The sequence below is a fragment of the Elgaria multicarinata genome, chromosome 9 (genome assembly GCF_023053635.1).
Source record: "Elgaria multicarinata webbii isolate HBS135686 ecotype San Diego chromosome 9, rElgMul1.1.pri, whole genome shotgun sequence".
NCBI lineage: Eukaryota > Metazoa > Chordata > Lepidosauria > Squamata > Anguidae > Elgaria > Elgaria multicarinata.
Genome location: NC_086179.1, coordinates 7,204,253 through 7,220,306, shown reverse-complemented (window position 1 = coordinate 7,220,306; position 16,054 = coordinate 7,204,253). Strand labels below are relative to the sequence as shown.

Here is a 16,054-nt window from a genome sequence, read left to right as displayed (position 1 = left end):
TGGTTGGCCACTGTGTGAACAGAGTGCTGGACTAGATGGACCTTTGGTCTGATCCAGCAGGGCACTTCTGATGTGCTTATGCCGTTCCGCACTGCTTGTCCCAGGGCAGCCCATGGCTCAGCCAGGGGCCCCTTCTCAGCTCCGTCTGCACCTGTTCCGAATCCTCCTTTCTCTAGTTCGAGAGAGCGCCTGCTCCTTGAAGCCCAAGTGGGCTGGCAGATCCGACTCCTGGAGTGGAAGCTTTTGGGGAGGGAAGAGACAAAGGAAATCAGCGCGTTTGAACCTGAAGGGGCTCTCGACGGCCCGCTAACAGGCAGCAGCTGTTCCCAGGAAGTACAGCGCGTGGAATCTGCCAAATCTTGCGATGAATTAATATTTGAAGCTGTCGTTCTTTTATGCGGCCCGAAGCAGGAATGAGCTGGCATAAACTACTTGTGGCACACCAGTTCTTCCCCCTCTTCTTCCTCCACTCTTTTCTCTCCTTCTCTTTTTGGTGGCAAATGAAACCCCCTTTATATGCTTCTTTGAGGGGAGGGCGGGGGGGGGGGCAGCAATTCACAGCCACCTGAAAACAGCTAAGCGCGGAGAGATGAAAAACCCCATTCAACGTAATTAGATGATTAAGTAGCTTTTAAGCCCAGGACCTAACAGATTTGTTATCTGGAGTTGCTCTTTTTACATTCCAAGCTTTTATTCTCTTCTTACTGCTTTCCCTCCCTAAACCCCGCTCCTCTTCTGTGCGCCCGGCTTCATTCCTCCCTGCACAAAGCCCAAATCCCTTTCAAGGCCCTGAACAAGATACTGTTCATCTCACGCAGCAAAAGAAACACAGGCACACGGAAAGAGGCTTAATCCTTTATCCCATCAATTCAAAACGGCAATATCTGCCAGCAACACTGGGTGGTGGGGAAAGCGATGGATCTTTGGAAGCAGCAGGGGGGAAGAGGCTGTCGCATGGTGGTAAACCTCGCGTGCAGAGGGCCCCAAGTTCGATCCCTGAGAGCTCGAGGAAGGGCTAGGGGAAAAAACCTGCCTGCAACTCTGGAGAGCTACTGCAAGTCAGTGGCTGCATTCAGACAACAGAATAGTCAATGGTGGTAGTGAAATAGTCAACTCACAGTTGGTTAATTTGCGAGTACTCCCCACACGACATAGAATCATAGAATCACAGAATAGCAGAGTTGGAAGGGGCCTACAAGGCCCTCGAGTCCAACCCCCTGCTCAATGCAGGAATCCACCTTCAAGCATCCCTGACAGAGGGTTGTCCAGCTGCCTCTTGAAGGCCTCTAGTGTGGGAGAGCCCACCACCTCCCTAGGTAACTGATTCCATTGCCGTACTGCTCTAACATAGGGTGACAATATGACCGGATTAGCCTGGATTTGTCCGGGTTTCTGATGGCAAATCTGGGAGGGAGAGGGGAAATCCGGATTTTTTTCAAAGAGCAGCTCTAATGGGAATTAACAAAAATGCTTATAACTCTGTCATTTTTTAAGATAAAGACATGAAACTTGGCACAATGGTAGCTCTTAGGAAGGGCTTTAGTCATACCAAATTTGAAACAAATCCGTTCATCCATTTATATTTTACGATTTTTTAAAAAATTGGGGTTTTAACATTATTATTTTTTAAATCATCATTTTTAAAGTTAAAGAGATGAAACTTTGCACCATGAAAGGATTTAGGTAGAGCTTTAGCCACTTCAAATTTGAAACAGGTCCATTCATCCATTGATTTTTTAGGATTTTTTTTCTAAATTTTTTAAATAAAATTAAAATTGAGGTTTTAAAATTATTATTTTTAAAATCATTATTTTTAAAGATAAAGAGATGAAACTTTGTACCATGATAGGATTTAGGTAGAGCTTTAGCCACACCAAATTTGAAACAGATCCGTTCATCCATTGATTTTTTAGGATTTTTTTTAAAAATGAGGTTTTAAAATTATTATTTTTAAACTGTCATTTTTAAAGATAAAGAGCTGAAAGTTGGCACCATGATAGCTTTTAGGTAGAGCTTTAGCTGTACCAAATTTGAAACAGATCTGGGGGCAGTAACAAACCCTGTTAACAACAACAGCAGCTTGCAATGAGTGAAGATACAGTCAGAAAAAATATTTGAGGGAAGGGGAGAATGTAACACTTTTTATACTGTTGTTTTTATACTGTTTTTATGTTTTATTGCACGGGCAAGCTCCGCTCGCCTGCTTGCTCGGGCGGCGCGTGGCGCGATCTCACCCACCCTCCCCCCGTGCCACCCGCCCTCCCATCCTTGCCCCTGCCATCCTTCCCCCCCCCCCCCGCCGATGGGCACAGCGCTCCTATGAGCGCTGTGCCAGGTCTGCGGCTTTTTGCGGCTCCTTGCGAGTAAGTGAGGAGCCGCGAAAAGCCGTGGAAGCCTCCACACTTCCCCCAGCCCCGGCCTGAGGCCGGAGCTGGGGAAAAAGTGCACCATAAGCGCATTCGCTTATGGCGCGTTGAAGGAGGCCTCAGCGCGGCCTGCCTCCGGATTCCCCTGTGCATCATCTGGACGCACAGCAGGGAAACCAGGTCAGAAGGCGCGCTAAGGCCTCGTCTAGGAAGGCCCTAAGATGTTATGTAGAACAGATTTGTCTTAAATGTGTGCTGTAAAATCAGACATGTGACCAAGGCTATGTTCGGGTGGGCACGGCCCCTTGGTAATGGACACGCCCCCTTGGGGGCGACCATGTTGTCCTCCTTTTTGGTTTCCCAAACATGATCACCCTACTCTAACAGTCAGGAAGCTTTTCCTGATGTCCAGCCGGAATCGGGCTTCCTTTAACTTGAGCCCATTATTCCGTGTCCTGCACTCTGGGAGGATCGAGAAGAGGTCCTGGCCCTCCTCTGTGTGACAACCTTTCAAGTATTTTTAGAGTGCTCTCATGTCTCTCCTCAATCTTCTCTTCTCCAGGCTAAACCTGCCCAGTTCTTTCAGTCTCATATAGTGCCATGCCCCCATGGACCGTTTGAGGCTCGCGTTGAGTGGATTAACAGTCAACCTGGCATATGATTGACACAGCCCACGCCCCCTCTCCCCACCCTCCCTCCTCCTTCAGTCCTCCTGGTGCTATCCCAGAAGCCTTTGTGAGTTGTGCTGGCTGCAGCAGAACAGCCGGCGCATTTTTGGCCACTCTTGCCCAGCAACTCTGTGGCCAGACGAGACAGTCAAACAAACTTAGCATACGTTGTTAAATGCTGTAATGTCTGGGAGAAAACACACACACACAACCGCCCAGAGAGCTTCGGCTATGGGGTGGTATATAAATTTAATAAATAAATAAATAAAGACAAACAACTTTCCATTATTTAGAAAAGAAAGGGGCAGCTTTTAACATTTCCTTCCTATCCCCCATTACAATACGGCATCCACTTATGAATCATAAAACAAAAAGAGGACAGCAATTTGCGTACCATTTGCATGAGCTAAGTTATCGGCTATACATGCAAATTTAAAAATAATGACTTTAATTTAATTAGAAAAACAGTCCGTCTCACCATAGCATGAAATACTGTGATCAGGTGAGCTGTGGGCCTACCTGTTCATTCTGCTGCTCAGGTGCTAACTGTAGATGGTCAACATTTCTGATGGACTGGCAGCCCATCAAATAGTGGACAATCCTCTGTAAGAGAGGACACGTGGCCACCTTACATTACAGTAACACACCAGAACCAGTGTCCCCTTACCTCTCATCCCCATTCATTCAAATGGAGCCCAACTGATAACCAGCTCCATCTCTAGTTGATTGACCTACTAATTGAACTGATTCAAACTTGTGATAGATTTTAGGGGCCCCAGGCCAATTTATTGAGCTGTCCTGGGAAGTGCTTGACTTACAGATGGCCAAGGGGGGTGGGGAGGGGATTCCCTTAGCTTTCATGACTGCCCCCTCAGCTACCTTTCTTTTTGGAAGGCCTCGGAGGAGTTGTTACATGGTTAGAAGAACTGGGCAAGTCAACTGGCTTGTGCCTTATTTATTATTTATTTATTATTAATTAATTAATTAATTATATTTCTATACCGGCCAATAGCCGGAGCTCTCTGGGTGGTTCACAAAAACTTCTATTAAGTTTTCACAAGAACTTTTGTTAAGTTCTCCCCTGCACTTTCATCCATAGTTCAAGCACTGATTTCATGATGATGGCAACAGCTAATAAGAGTTCAGTCTTTTCATTATGCTTATTGGTGTATGACAAATCCAGTATCAGAGGCATTACGTCTATATACTCCAGTTGTTGGGGAACATGGGTGGGAGGGTGCTGTTTCACCCATGTCCTGCTTGTGGGTTCCTGGTTGACAGCTGGCTGGCCATTGTGTGAACAGAGTGCTGGGCCAGATGGACCTTTGAACCAGCATGGTTCTTCCAATGTTTATATGTTCAAAGCTATGGTGTTACACGATCTTAACACTGGCCTCAGCTAGACCTAGTGGTCTAGAGCTATGGTAGGGTGACCCTATGAAAAGGAGGACAGGGCTCCTGTATCTTTAACAGTTGCATAGAAAATGGAATTTCAGCAGGTGTCATTTTTATATATGGAGAACCTGGTGAAATTCCCTCTTCATCACCACAGTTAAAGGTGTAGGAGCTATACTAGAGTGGCCACATTTAAAAGAGGGCAGGGCACCTGCAGCTTTAACTGTGGTGATGAAGAGGGGATTTCACCAGGTTCTCCATATATACAAATGACATCTGCAGAAATTCCCTTTTCAATACAACTGTTAGCCCTGTCCTCCTTTTCATATGGTCACCCTAAGCTATGGAGTGGTGAAGATACCACAATATTTTTATAGAATTTTTTAGAATTTCTGTAAACCGCCCAGAGAGCCCTGGTTATGGGAGTGGTATATAAGTGCAATAAATAAATAAAACAAATAAATTGCAAGACCTTCCCCCTCTGTTCACACGGGTGCAGATGAGTTCAGAGGGAGAGACGTTGTGCCCGCTATTTTGTTTTTTTCTTAAAGAAGAAGCGCTTGTGCGCAAAAGGTAAGTTTTTTTTAAAAAAAAAATCCCACTCCCCCCACTCCTACCCCCAATGGGTGCAGAGCTCCTGAGGAGCTCTGTGCCCCGTGTACAGGTCCCAGCTCCTCGCGAGGAACTGCAAGGAGCCGGGAGAAACTGTGACATCTGCACACATGTGCTGCGGTCTCGGGCTCAGCCTGAGAGCATGGAAAAAACACCCCTAAAGGGGAGGGCGAGATCCTGGAGCAAGTGAGGGATCATCCCTCCCTGATCCTGGGATCCCTTGTGTGTCATGTGAACGCACAGGGGCGATCCTGGGGATTGCCCTGGGATTTCGCCTCGTCTAGCTAAAGCCACTGTTACAGCCTATTGCTCTTCTTTTTCCTCCTCGGCATTATATATGACATCCCTAGCACAGTTCTTCCTTTATATATTTGAGCAACGTTTTCTTTTTCCAACTCAGTATAAATCGCCACAGTTCCTCCAACAAAGCAAGTAGTTGCCAAGTGGTGTCGTGTGTGTTTTTAAACCAGCCAGATCCATTTTCAAGAGCCGTCGTAACGGGAAATTATACGTCAAGGTGAAGTATTCCTGTCACAAATCATCCCGCTACATCGTCAGACTGTTTTGATTGAGTTCAACGCCGGAAGCATAAATATTCTTGCTTTATTGCCAAGCTGAGGATTTTTAACACGGCACAAACATGGCTTTCCAATGCCGGGGCTCTTTGCGAGCTCTGGCAATTTGGATTTTAATCAGAGTAATGAGTGAAAATGGACTAATCTGATTTTATGTAGAACAAGACACTCAGTGCTCCAGCTTCCTGATACAGGTTCTTATGAAACTAGAGCTGAAACAAAATACTGTATAATATCGGAGTTTGATTAATCTTTGCATCATTTTTTAAAATTCTAATTTGGATGCCAGCGACAAAATCTGACTTCAGAATTAGTTATTCCAGAGTTTGCAATTTGATTGCTCGAAGAATTTTGAGAGGGCAAATTGATGAGAGCCCTGTCATTTCTTCGGTGGTTGAGTTACACATATTGTGGAGCATAGACTGCTATGGCACACCAGCCGTTGGATGCTGCCATGTGCCGTCTGCAGCTGCAAAAGGCTTATGGGTAACAAATACAGATGCCGAATAGCAAATATTTACCAAGTATTCATAAACCAAGAGAGTATTTGGAGGAGGGATGTTGCGGGTGCCCGACTGGGTCTGGGAGTCCAAACAGACTCCCCCGCATCTGCCCTCTGGGCCCAGTTTGACAAGCCTTGGCACGTTCGCGGGCCCACACTTTGAGCACCCACATTGCCTGATGAGCACTTGGCAGCCATCCGCCCTTGTCTGTAGACTTCAATGTTTCAATAATGGCCTAATCCACTCCAAGCAGGATATTGCACCATGAAAGCGGTATGAAAGCGGTATATAAGAGGCAGGAGCCACACTACTGCTTTATAACGCCTCCTCCCATATGTACCTGCCCGGACCCTAAGGTCATCCTCAGGGGTCCTTCTCCGTGAGCCCCTGCCAAAGGAAGTGAGGCAGGTGGCTACCAGGAGGAGGGCCTTCTCTGCTGTGGCACCCCGGCTGTGGAATGAGCTCCCTAAGGAGGTTCGCTTGGCACCTACATTATATCCTTTTAGACGCCAAGTGAAGACCTTTTTATTCTCCCAGCATTTTAACAGCCTATAAATAAATTTTAACTTGGTGTTTTAAATTTGTAATTTTGCATTGCTGCAGTTTTTATCTGGTTGAGCTTTTATATTGTATTTTATATTATGGTTTTATACTGTTGTTTTATACATAGAATGCTTTTAATTTTTGTGAACCGTCCAGAGAGCTCCGGCTATTGGGTGGTATAGAAATGTAATAAATAAATAAATAAATAAATAAATAAGTAATAGAGGTGTTGAAGTGCACTGACAACTGTTGGGGCCCATTGACACATACCACATACCACTTTCATAGTTCAATATCCTGCTTGGTGTAGATTACGCCAATGTAGGTGTCATGTCTAGCTCTGCTCCCCTTGGGTTGGGGGAAGGTGTTTCAGGGGATCAATCAGAATCAGACTCTGAAGTAGAGGAGACGGCGCCAGAAACATGCCAGATTATACCAGTGGAGGAGGCAGCTCTCATGAGCTCTTCACCAGGTGGGAATCAACCTCCTCCAGAGTTTATCTCCTCAAGGGTAAACAACACAGAGTCAGTGGGAAGCCAGTATTCTTCCGAAGGGGAGGGCACAGAGAAGTTAGCCGATCCTGGAGTATGCCGCAGACTAAAAAAGGGGCGGAGTTAAAGGAAAGTGAGAGAAGTCAGCCCAACTAGCATCTTGTCAGAAGCTGCATCACAACTAGTCTCTCTGAAGTTAACGCGCTTTGGGAAAGGGCTTTTCCATTCTTCTTGAAAGGACAATTGTCTCGCTTAGTTTGCATAGATGCCAGAGGAAAACTTCTAGAGGAGTTTCAGGTGGGAAGGGATGTTTATTGCTTTTAATGTTTACTGTTTTAACTTTTGTGAACCGCCCAGAGAGCTTCAGCTATTGGGCAGTATAAAAATGTAATAAATAAATAAATAAATAAATAAATCTTTGTGGATTACTTAGCAAGCCTCGTTATTGTCTCCCAAGAAGGTGGGAGGTCTTGGGAAACACTGCAGTAGGCTGCAGAAATTGCCTATTTCCTAATTTGCATAAATGGTGGCTATAAAGGCCTCATTTACGGAAGGTTAAAGGCATGAATGGGGGCTCTGGACAAAGGTGGACAGGCTGGCAACTTCATTGGACATTCAGCGAGCCTCAAAGCAGCCCGCACGGCACAGTGTGTGGGGGAGGTAGCGGCGGCACTTGGCAAACATCTGCTGAGCCAGATGTGGGTGAGTTCGTCCATCCCTAATTTGGAGAATACTCACCAAGAAGAATTCTGAAGAGAGTGGAAGGGGAGAGGGTTGCTTTCACACCACCAATCAACATTAAAAAAGTTTCCCTACTGCAACCTCTCTCCACAGAGACCACAATAGGATGTACGAGAATTCCATTTCGGCTTGCAAGACACGCGAGCATGCTGTGATCACAACCCCAAAAGTGTGCACGAGCGGGAGAGCGCATTCTCTGAAAATCTTCACAAATTCTCATACATCCACTGGCTTTCGAAAAATGCTCTTTCCCCCCTCTTTTTTAAAAGTGTGATTTCACACTTTAGTCTATAGGGGAAATTTGCTCAAATTTCAGTTTTTTCCTGCGACTTCCATATTTGATCGCGTTACTGGCGCCATTTTCCCGTTCATGGGAAATAAACAGAGATTGCAACTGTTGAGTACAAACTGAGGAGAGACAAGACGCAGGCCAACTTTCAGAGAATCTGGGTGAACGCGATCATCACATGTTTACACATCCCTTGTTTGCAATAAGTTGTCCTCTTCTCCCCATTCCCTTTACCCCCTCTCCTTTTTGTCAATGTTGCATCATTTGACTGTGTTTTCTTGCTTGATCCCAGTTTTGGGGGTTATTTCTAATGCATTTCTTTAAGAAATAAAATAAAAAATCAATTTATTATTTTATTTATTTATATCCCACCTTTTTTCTTCCAAAGAACCCAAGGTGGCATACACAATCCTCCTCCTCTCCATGTTATCCTCACAACAACCCTGTGAGGTGGGTTGGGCAGAAAGTCTGTGACTGGCCCAAAGTCACCCAGTGGGTTTCCATGGCTGAGTGGGGACTAGAACCCAGGATCTCCTGACTCCCAGTCCAACACCTTAGCCACTACACCACACTGGCTCAATAATGCCCTGTCCTCTCCCTTAAAATCCCGCCCCCTAGATAGCACCCCTCAGGACACCCCTGCCTTTCAGCCTTCCTACCTCTGGCAGCTTGACCCGCCCTTCTGCAAAGTGGCAGCTAAGGGGTTCGTGCGTGCAAAGGTGGCGATATTTGCACCAGTGGCACCGGTACGGGCTCTCCACGCAAGACAGGCACCTGCACAGGAAAGAGAAGAGAGGAGAATTGAGGGACTGCAAATGCACTCTTATTTTTATTTTTGAACATTTCAAAGCACAGAGGGGAAAACCCCCAACACATTCTTTCCTACGGTAGAGAAAAGTAAGAAGTGAATGCTGCAATTATTTCATGATCTCACTTAACTTAGTTATTCCCTCTGACCTTAGAAACCTTTCAAGGGATACATCAAGGACAGGCCTGGCCCAAGGCAGTTGCCCCCTGAAGCAGGGACGCACCATGCCACCACGATGGCCACCATGCCTCCTCCTCCTCTTCTTCCTCGTCTTCCTCCTCCTCTCCATGATCTGTGTGCTTGCCTGCAGACAGGTAGCTAGCTTTTTCTGGCATGGACATGCACACCAAAGTTACCAGCAAGCTGCCTGTAAGCTGTTCCCACTTTCAGAAACTGCACCACGCCATCCCAGAACTTCTAGGACTTCTTGTGATTGCTCAACCTCGCACAGGCACCTCACCACCCTTGAGGGCGGAGAGACCTTACAGGCAGCGTGCTGGCAAGGTGGGCTTGCATGTCCACGCCATCAAAAGTAACCCAGCTGGCTGGCAGTGAGGCAGGCAGGGCCAGCTGGGTCAGGAGCGGAGTCGTGTGGGCAAATGAGTGGCTTCTATTATTATTATTATTATTTATTTATATAGCACCATCAATGTACATGGTGCTGTACAGAGTAAAACAGTAAATAGCAAGACCCTGCCGCATAGGCTTACAATCTAATAAAATCATAGTAAAACAATAAGGAGGGGAAGAGAATGCAAACAGGTACAGGGTAGGGTACCTCTTCTTGGTCCTGCTAGCTGCCTGCATGGCCAGGGCCAAGAAGCAGCAAACCCTTTGGAAGGGGAGAGCGCCGCTCTTTCCATACTCTACTGCCTGCTGTGCCTGCTTCCTACCGCTTCATGGCAGGGCCGGCCCTGATCAAGGATGACAAAGCTCTTTCACCCCAAGGGCCAAATTCTTTTTTTGGGAAGCTCTTGTGGGGGGAGGATTTCAGTGGGGGGCAGGGCTGAAGGCAAAAGTCTTGGTTCCAAAATACCAAAAAATGCCAGCATAGTTTAGGTTTAAAGCTTTTACTCCAACTAAGAATGTTAAGCTACCTTTTAGAATGGGGGGGGGGGGGGAAATCTGCCTGGGAACTACCAGTCAGTGGTTGCAGGAAAGAGATTTTAGCCATCTGTGGAACCCAGATTTGGGGTCCAATTGGGCTGTATTGACGCCTATGCCTGAAGTTCTGCACTTCTGGACTAGGCAATCAAGTGAGAATTCAGCAAAATGTAGAATTCCATGTTTCAAGGTACTAGCCCTCATTGATCCTGTTCAGGCAACATGCTAAGCCATGGTGGTTAAGCATTTTGAGCTAAACAATGGGCTTGTTCAGACAACACTTCCGGCTCTGTGATTAGCGAAACTGCGGTACTCTTGGGTTAGCGCTAAACACAAGTCATGCTGTCACACTCAACACTTTAAGCCAGGGTTAGAGCCACTAACCCTGCTACATACAGTCTGGCTGTGGTTAGTGAGTGAGCAGGATTTAGCAAAACGCATCGCACAAGACACCTTAAAGTCTACGGCTTAACCAAAAGCCTCTCCCAGCAGGGTTTAAGGTGCCTTCTGATCAAGGCCAATATGGCTTAGTGCGTTGTGTGAACCATTCCCAACCATGGCGGCTACATAACCATGGTTTAAACAGGCTCACTAACTATTTGCTGCAAAAGGGGAAGCGGCCTAACCATGGTTTAGCCTGTTGACTAAACAGGCCCATTGGATACATATGTGGGTTCAGAAACCAGAGGGCAAACATCGGTGTTCACAGCCTTTCTCACATGGCTGCTCTTCATACAAACCCCACCACCACCTGCCACAACCCAAATGCCAACCTATGCACATCAGAAACAATTCTACCATTTCCACCAACACTGTTCTCCCTCCCTCCCTCCCTCCCTCCCTCCCTCCGTCTGTCTGTCTCTCTCTGTGTGTGTCTGTCTCTGTCTGTCTGTCTGTCTGTCTGTCTGTCTGTCTGTCTGTCTCTCTCTCTCTCTCTCTCTCTCTATATATATATATGGGGCTTGGGAACTCCTTAGATTATTTGTATCCCTTTGCTATTCCTGATGCAAACCCAAGCATACTTCAACTCAGGAAACCTCACTCTGCTTCAATCCCCCGTAGACTCCGCTGTTCTTCAAATTGATAACAAGCGCCCGCTCTGATAAATCAAATTAAAAATGGATAGTGTATTGTAGTTTGTCAAGTCAGAAAGCAAAATACACTATAAATATTTAAACACCAGCATCTCTGGGTTGTCAACGTCGGGGGTTTGCGTGTGCATTTCTCCCAGCTCCCACCTCTACTGCTGTTTATCAAAGCAGTGGAAACATGGAAATAGGATTTGACATGGCTTACAAATTGCCAAACTGAAGCACATCTCTCTTCTTGATGCATCTCGGACTGTGCTTCACACGGCCAGGATGGTTGCTGAATATCTGCCAGTGTTTGGAGCAGCAATGGGTTCAAGCTGCATCTAAACACTCAACAGGCACACCCCTCGTACAGGGCTGGGCAAGTTATGATGCTCTAGATATTTTGTCCTACAACTCCAGAGATACTTCACTGTTGGCGACCTTCCTAGCCCTACTTGGGGATGTCAGGGATTGAACCTGGGACCTTCTGAATCCAAAAGAGGTGTTCTACCACTGAGCTACAGACTCCCCCCCCCCCACACACATGCACCTTCTGCATTAAACTCTGCAGGGTTTGCTTACAGGAGGTTCCACATCTATTTACTAAGCAAAGAGACAGAATAAGGCCTGATCTGAGAAGTCCCCTGATGTTCACTCTTTTCAAGAAGGGGCAACAGTTCATGGGTAGAATACGTGGTCTGCTTGCAGAAGGTTCCAGTTTTAGCCTCCAGCAATTTAGCTTATAACAAGGAACCTTAGTTGCCACCAGGACAAATGGTTCAGGCCTCAGAAAGCCACCAGAGAAGATAGTGATGGGCTTCTTAGGATCATCTGTCCTAGTCAATAGGGACAGACTTGGTGGGGCCCACAGCGTGAGACAGAGGTACCCTCACAATGGGAGACCCCCATGCAGTAGGGCAAGAATAGATGATCTGGTGTACTCTAGATGTTTTGCACAACTTCCATAAGCCCCAGCCAGCATGGCCAATGGTCGAGGATTATGGAACTTGTAGTCCAAGACATCTGGATAGCCATTAGCAGGGCAACATGGACTTACGAGTTGTGGACACTGCAGTTGTAGAAGACAAAACTCGTGCTGGCAAAGGTCATGCCTGTTTCCTTGGATTTGAGCTGAAGCTGGACAATGTGGTGGTCTCCTAGAAGAGAGAGGAAAGAATGGACATTCCATCAGTCACTGGAAAGTTTGAGTCAACCAATGAAGCTGACTGGTAGGGCTTGAGCTTATGAGGAAAACTACTTTTCCCACTAGCATTATGAAAGACAAAGAATATTCATAGTACATTCACAAAAAGACTTTCCTTGTGTGTAGGGCATAGACTCTTCTGCATCTGCACTCAGGACACAATCCCACTTTTAATCTTAATTAAGACATTTTCTTCCCAGCAGCTGGGACTGCTATGGAATTGGTTTCTGTTGATGCTGAAAACTGTGGGTTCAAACTAGGGATGGACGGACTCTTCTGTGTCCATTCATCAGATGTTCACCCCACCACTGGCGCCATCCACCACCACTTGCAGCACCACACGGGCTTCAGTCAAGGCTCATGAATCATTCAACACTGTCTTGAGCACATCTGCCCTCATCCGGAGCCTCCATGGTGTACAACAACAGAAGCTCCAGAAATTACGTATATTTCTCCATTGCGTAAATTGCGACATTAAAGAAGCATTCACATCTTTACTCTTGCATAAATGGGGCCTTTATGGATACCATTCATGCAATGGGGAAAATATGTAATTTCTGGAGCCTCTGTTGTAGCATCCAATGGAGGTTCTGGATGAGGGCGGATGACTGCTTGTCAGGTCATGCAGGCACTTGAAGCGCAGGCCCACGAATTCATTGCAACCCCCAGATTTGGTCCAAGGGGGGATAAGGGAGAATCCATCAGACTTCTGGATCCAGTTGGTTGCCTGCGACATCCATAGTTCAAACGAGTTGATTAAAATGGTCGGGCTCAGACTCCACCTGTCATGTCTAACCCTGCTGCCTGTGTTTTGGGAGAAGGGGTTTCAGGTAATCCATCAGAATCAGATTCAGAACTAGAAGATGCAGCACCAGACACCAGCCAGCCTGTACCAGTGGGGGAGGAAGCTCTCAAGGGAGATTCCTCAGCTGGGAATCAGCCCACTCCAGAGCTTATCTCCTCAAGGCCAAATTCTACACCCTCAGAGGGAAACGAGGGAGCTTCCGGGAGTGAGCATTCTGAAACACTAACTGATGCTAGAATCCACCAGAAACTCAAACACACAGCGTGTAAAGAGGCTGTGAGAAAGTCGGAGAGATTGCGCTAGAACCTACCACCACACCAGGCCCTTTGAAGTATGGGCATTTGAGAAGTAACTCCTCTCTCTCTCTATCTCTCTCTCTCTCTTCTTGAACAGACAATTGTCTTGCTTAGTTGCATAGTAATTGCTTAGGGCGTCGTTACAAAGAGGTAGACTCTATTCAGGTTGAAGAAACATTTATTGCTTAATAAAAGCTTTGTAGATTACTTAGCAAGCCTCATCATTTGCCTCCCATTGAAAGTACGAGGGCTTGGGAGGGACACGACACCACCTCTGCCTTGTACTTCAGCTTTTAGGCAGATTACTTGTTCCTTTGCCATGACAGCCATTTTGTGATGGCGCCCAAGACTGTTCCTCAAATTGCCCGATGTGCCCATGGCCTAGAATTGTGCCTACCCCTTCTCTCATTAGACTCCATAGCTCATATCTCCTTTCCAACCTCCCCTTCTAGGGATATGGGAGAAATTTGTTTGGTTCACATTTGAACACAAACAGACCTAAGCCACGCTTCCTCCACGAATACACAAAGTGGAATTCAATTTTCCTTTGATTTTCACACTGTTCTGAATTTTGTGATGCAGCTCTCTGATTTTTTAAAAAAAGAAAGCGGAAATTAGGGGAAATTGTGTAAAAAAAAAAAAAAACCTGCATAGATATGGGGAAATTGCATACAAAAATGTGAACATTGGGGGAAATAACATAAATAGGCATATATTAGGGAAGATGGCTTGCAAAAATGCATATATTAGAGGAAGTGCATAGAAACATTCATTCCCATAATAATGCACCCAAAAACGTATCTGAATTTTCATGCAAGCCTGTTTAAAAATAAATAAAATTGGAAACAGATGCAGAAATGAGACGAAATGAACTTGTGCTTGGGGGAAAATGTGAATGTTGTAGAAAGTGTAATGGATTTGCCCAGCCTCCCCGCAAGCCTTTATTCTACCTCCCCATTCCAGTTCGGATTGGCTACAACCTTATTTCCTCTCTTCGTTTCCTGCCCAACAGACGAGGATGCTGGTTGGAAGCCGTAATTGCTAGGGTTTCCAAAGGAAGGTGCCCATGTTTAATGCAAAACTTTGACCTGCTTGCCTTCCTCCCCCCTCTATTATTTTCCTCCTCACCTGAGAGAGTCATTAATCAATCATGCCAAAGGGATTTTGACAACAACTCATCATCGCAGGCTCATGCATGCACATAAACGCACATACGCTCGCACGTTCCTGCATACATTTTGCCACTAGCGTGCACCTCTGCTACCCATCTGCCATTGACGGCTTTGACAGATCAGTTAAGTGCTTTGTCTTTAACAATAGTAGTCACCCCCTTGCTGGGGAATAAAGGCTAAAGAGATCAGTAGGAACATGACACACAGCTGTTTCTCCTGATGTTCGGCGCGTGGTAAGAGGAAGAGGTGTTCCACTTGGACTCCGCACATCTAAGTAACTTCATCCTCCTCTGTGTCTTATAATGATCTCTATGGGACCACAATACCTGATAGAATGCCTTGCCTGACATGAACCTACCCAAACACTACATCTAAGGTCCTCCTCTGGGTGCCTACTCCAAGGGAAGCTCAGAGGGTGGCAACAAGAGAGAGGGCCTTCTCTGTGGTGGCCCCCCAACTATGGAACAATCTCTCTGACAAGGCCCACCTGGCACTGACATTGGCCTTAGCTAGACCTAAGGTTCATCCCGGGATCATCCTGGGGTCATCCCTGTTCATGTAAATGACACACAGGCGATGCCGGGAGCAGGCAGGGATGACCCCAGGACGATCCCGGGATAAACCTTAGGTCTAGCTAAGGCCATTATCATCTTTTCAGCGCCAGGTCAAGACTTTTCTCTTCTCCCAGGCATTTAGCAATATGTAATGAGCCTGGGTCTGTTTTCTGGCTCATCATTTGTAAAGTTGTTATAGTGGTTTGGAATGTATGTGCATTTTGCATGTTTTTGTGGTTTGTAATTTTTTGTATATTGTTTTTAAGTGTTTTTATCTTATGTGAACCGCCCAGAGAGCTTCGGCTATGTGGCAGTATACAAACGCAACAAAATGAATAAATAAATAACAGTTCGGAAGCTGCAGCTCGTGTAAAATGCTGCAGCCAGATTGATTTCGGGAACCAGAAGGTTTGACCATATAACACCTGCTCTGGTCCGCTTGCACTGGCTGCCTGTATGTTTCTGAGCCCAATTCAAGGTGCTGGTTTTGACCTATAAAGCCTTACACGGCTTGGGACCACAATACCTGACGGAACGCCTCTCCTGATGTAAATATACCCGATCACTACATTCAACATCTAAGGTCCTCCTCCGGGTGCCTACTCCGAGATAGGCTCGGAGTGTGGCAACGAGGGACAGGGCCTTTTCGGTGGTGGCCCCCAGACTATGGAATGATCTCCCTGACGAGGCTCGCCTGGTGCCAACACTGCTATCTTTCCGGCGCCAGGTTAAGACTTTCCTCTTTGCCCAGGCATATGGTGGCACATCTTAATCACCCACATGTTTAGGGTTTTTTTTAAGGTTTTTTTAATGCTTTATGTGTGTATGTTCCGTGTTTTAGGTTTTTAAATTTTG

At 46.2% G+C, this 16,054-nt stretch overlaps 1 protein-coding gene across 4 annotated transcripts in view; it reads right to left on the bottom strand.

Annotated features, from left to right (window-relative positions):
* Nucleotides 1-16,054, bottom strand: part of PLXNA4 (plexin A4) — a 695,664-nt gene that overhangs the window by 158,196 nt on the left and 521,414 nt on the right. For 3 of the 4 annotated variants that reach the window (XM_063134640.1, XM_063134643.1, XM_063134642.1), the window contains 2 exons: nt 12,226-12,325; nt 8,843-8,957 (listed from right to left, as the gene is read on the bottom strand). In XM_063134640.1, coding sequence (XP_062990710.1) covers nt 8,843-8,957; nt 12,226-12,325 — 215 coding nt within the window. The remainder of the gene's footprint in view (nt 1-8,842; nt 8,958-12,225; nt 12,326-16,054) is intronic. The other variant, XM_063134641.1, reaches the window with a different exon arrangement.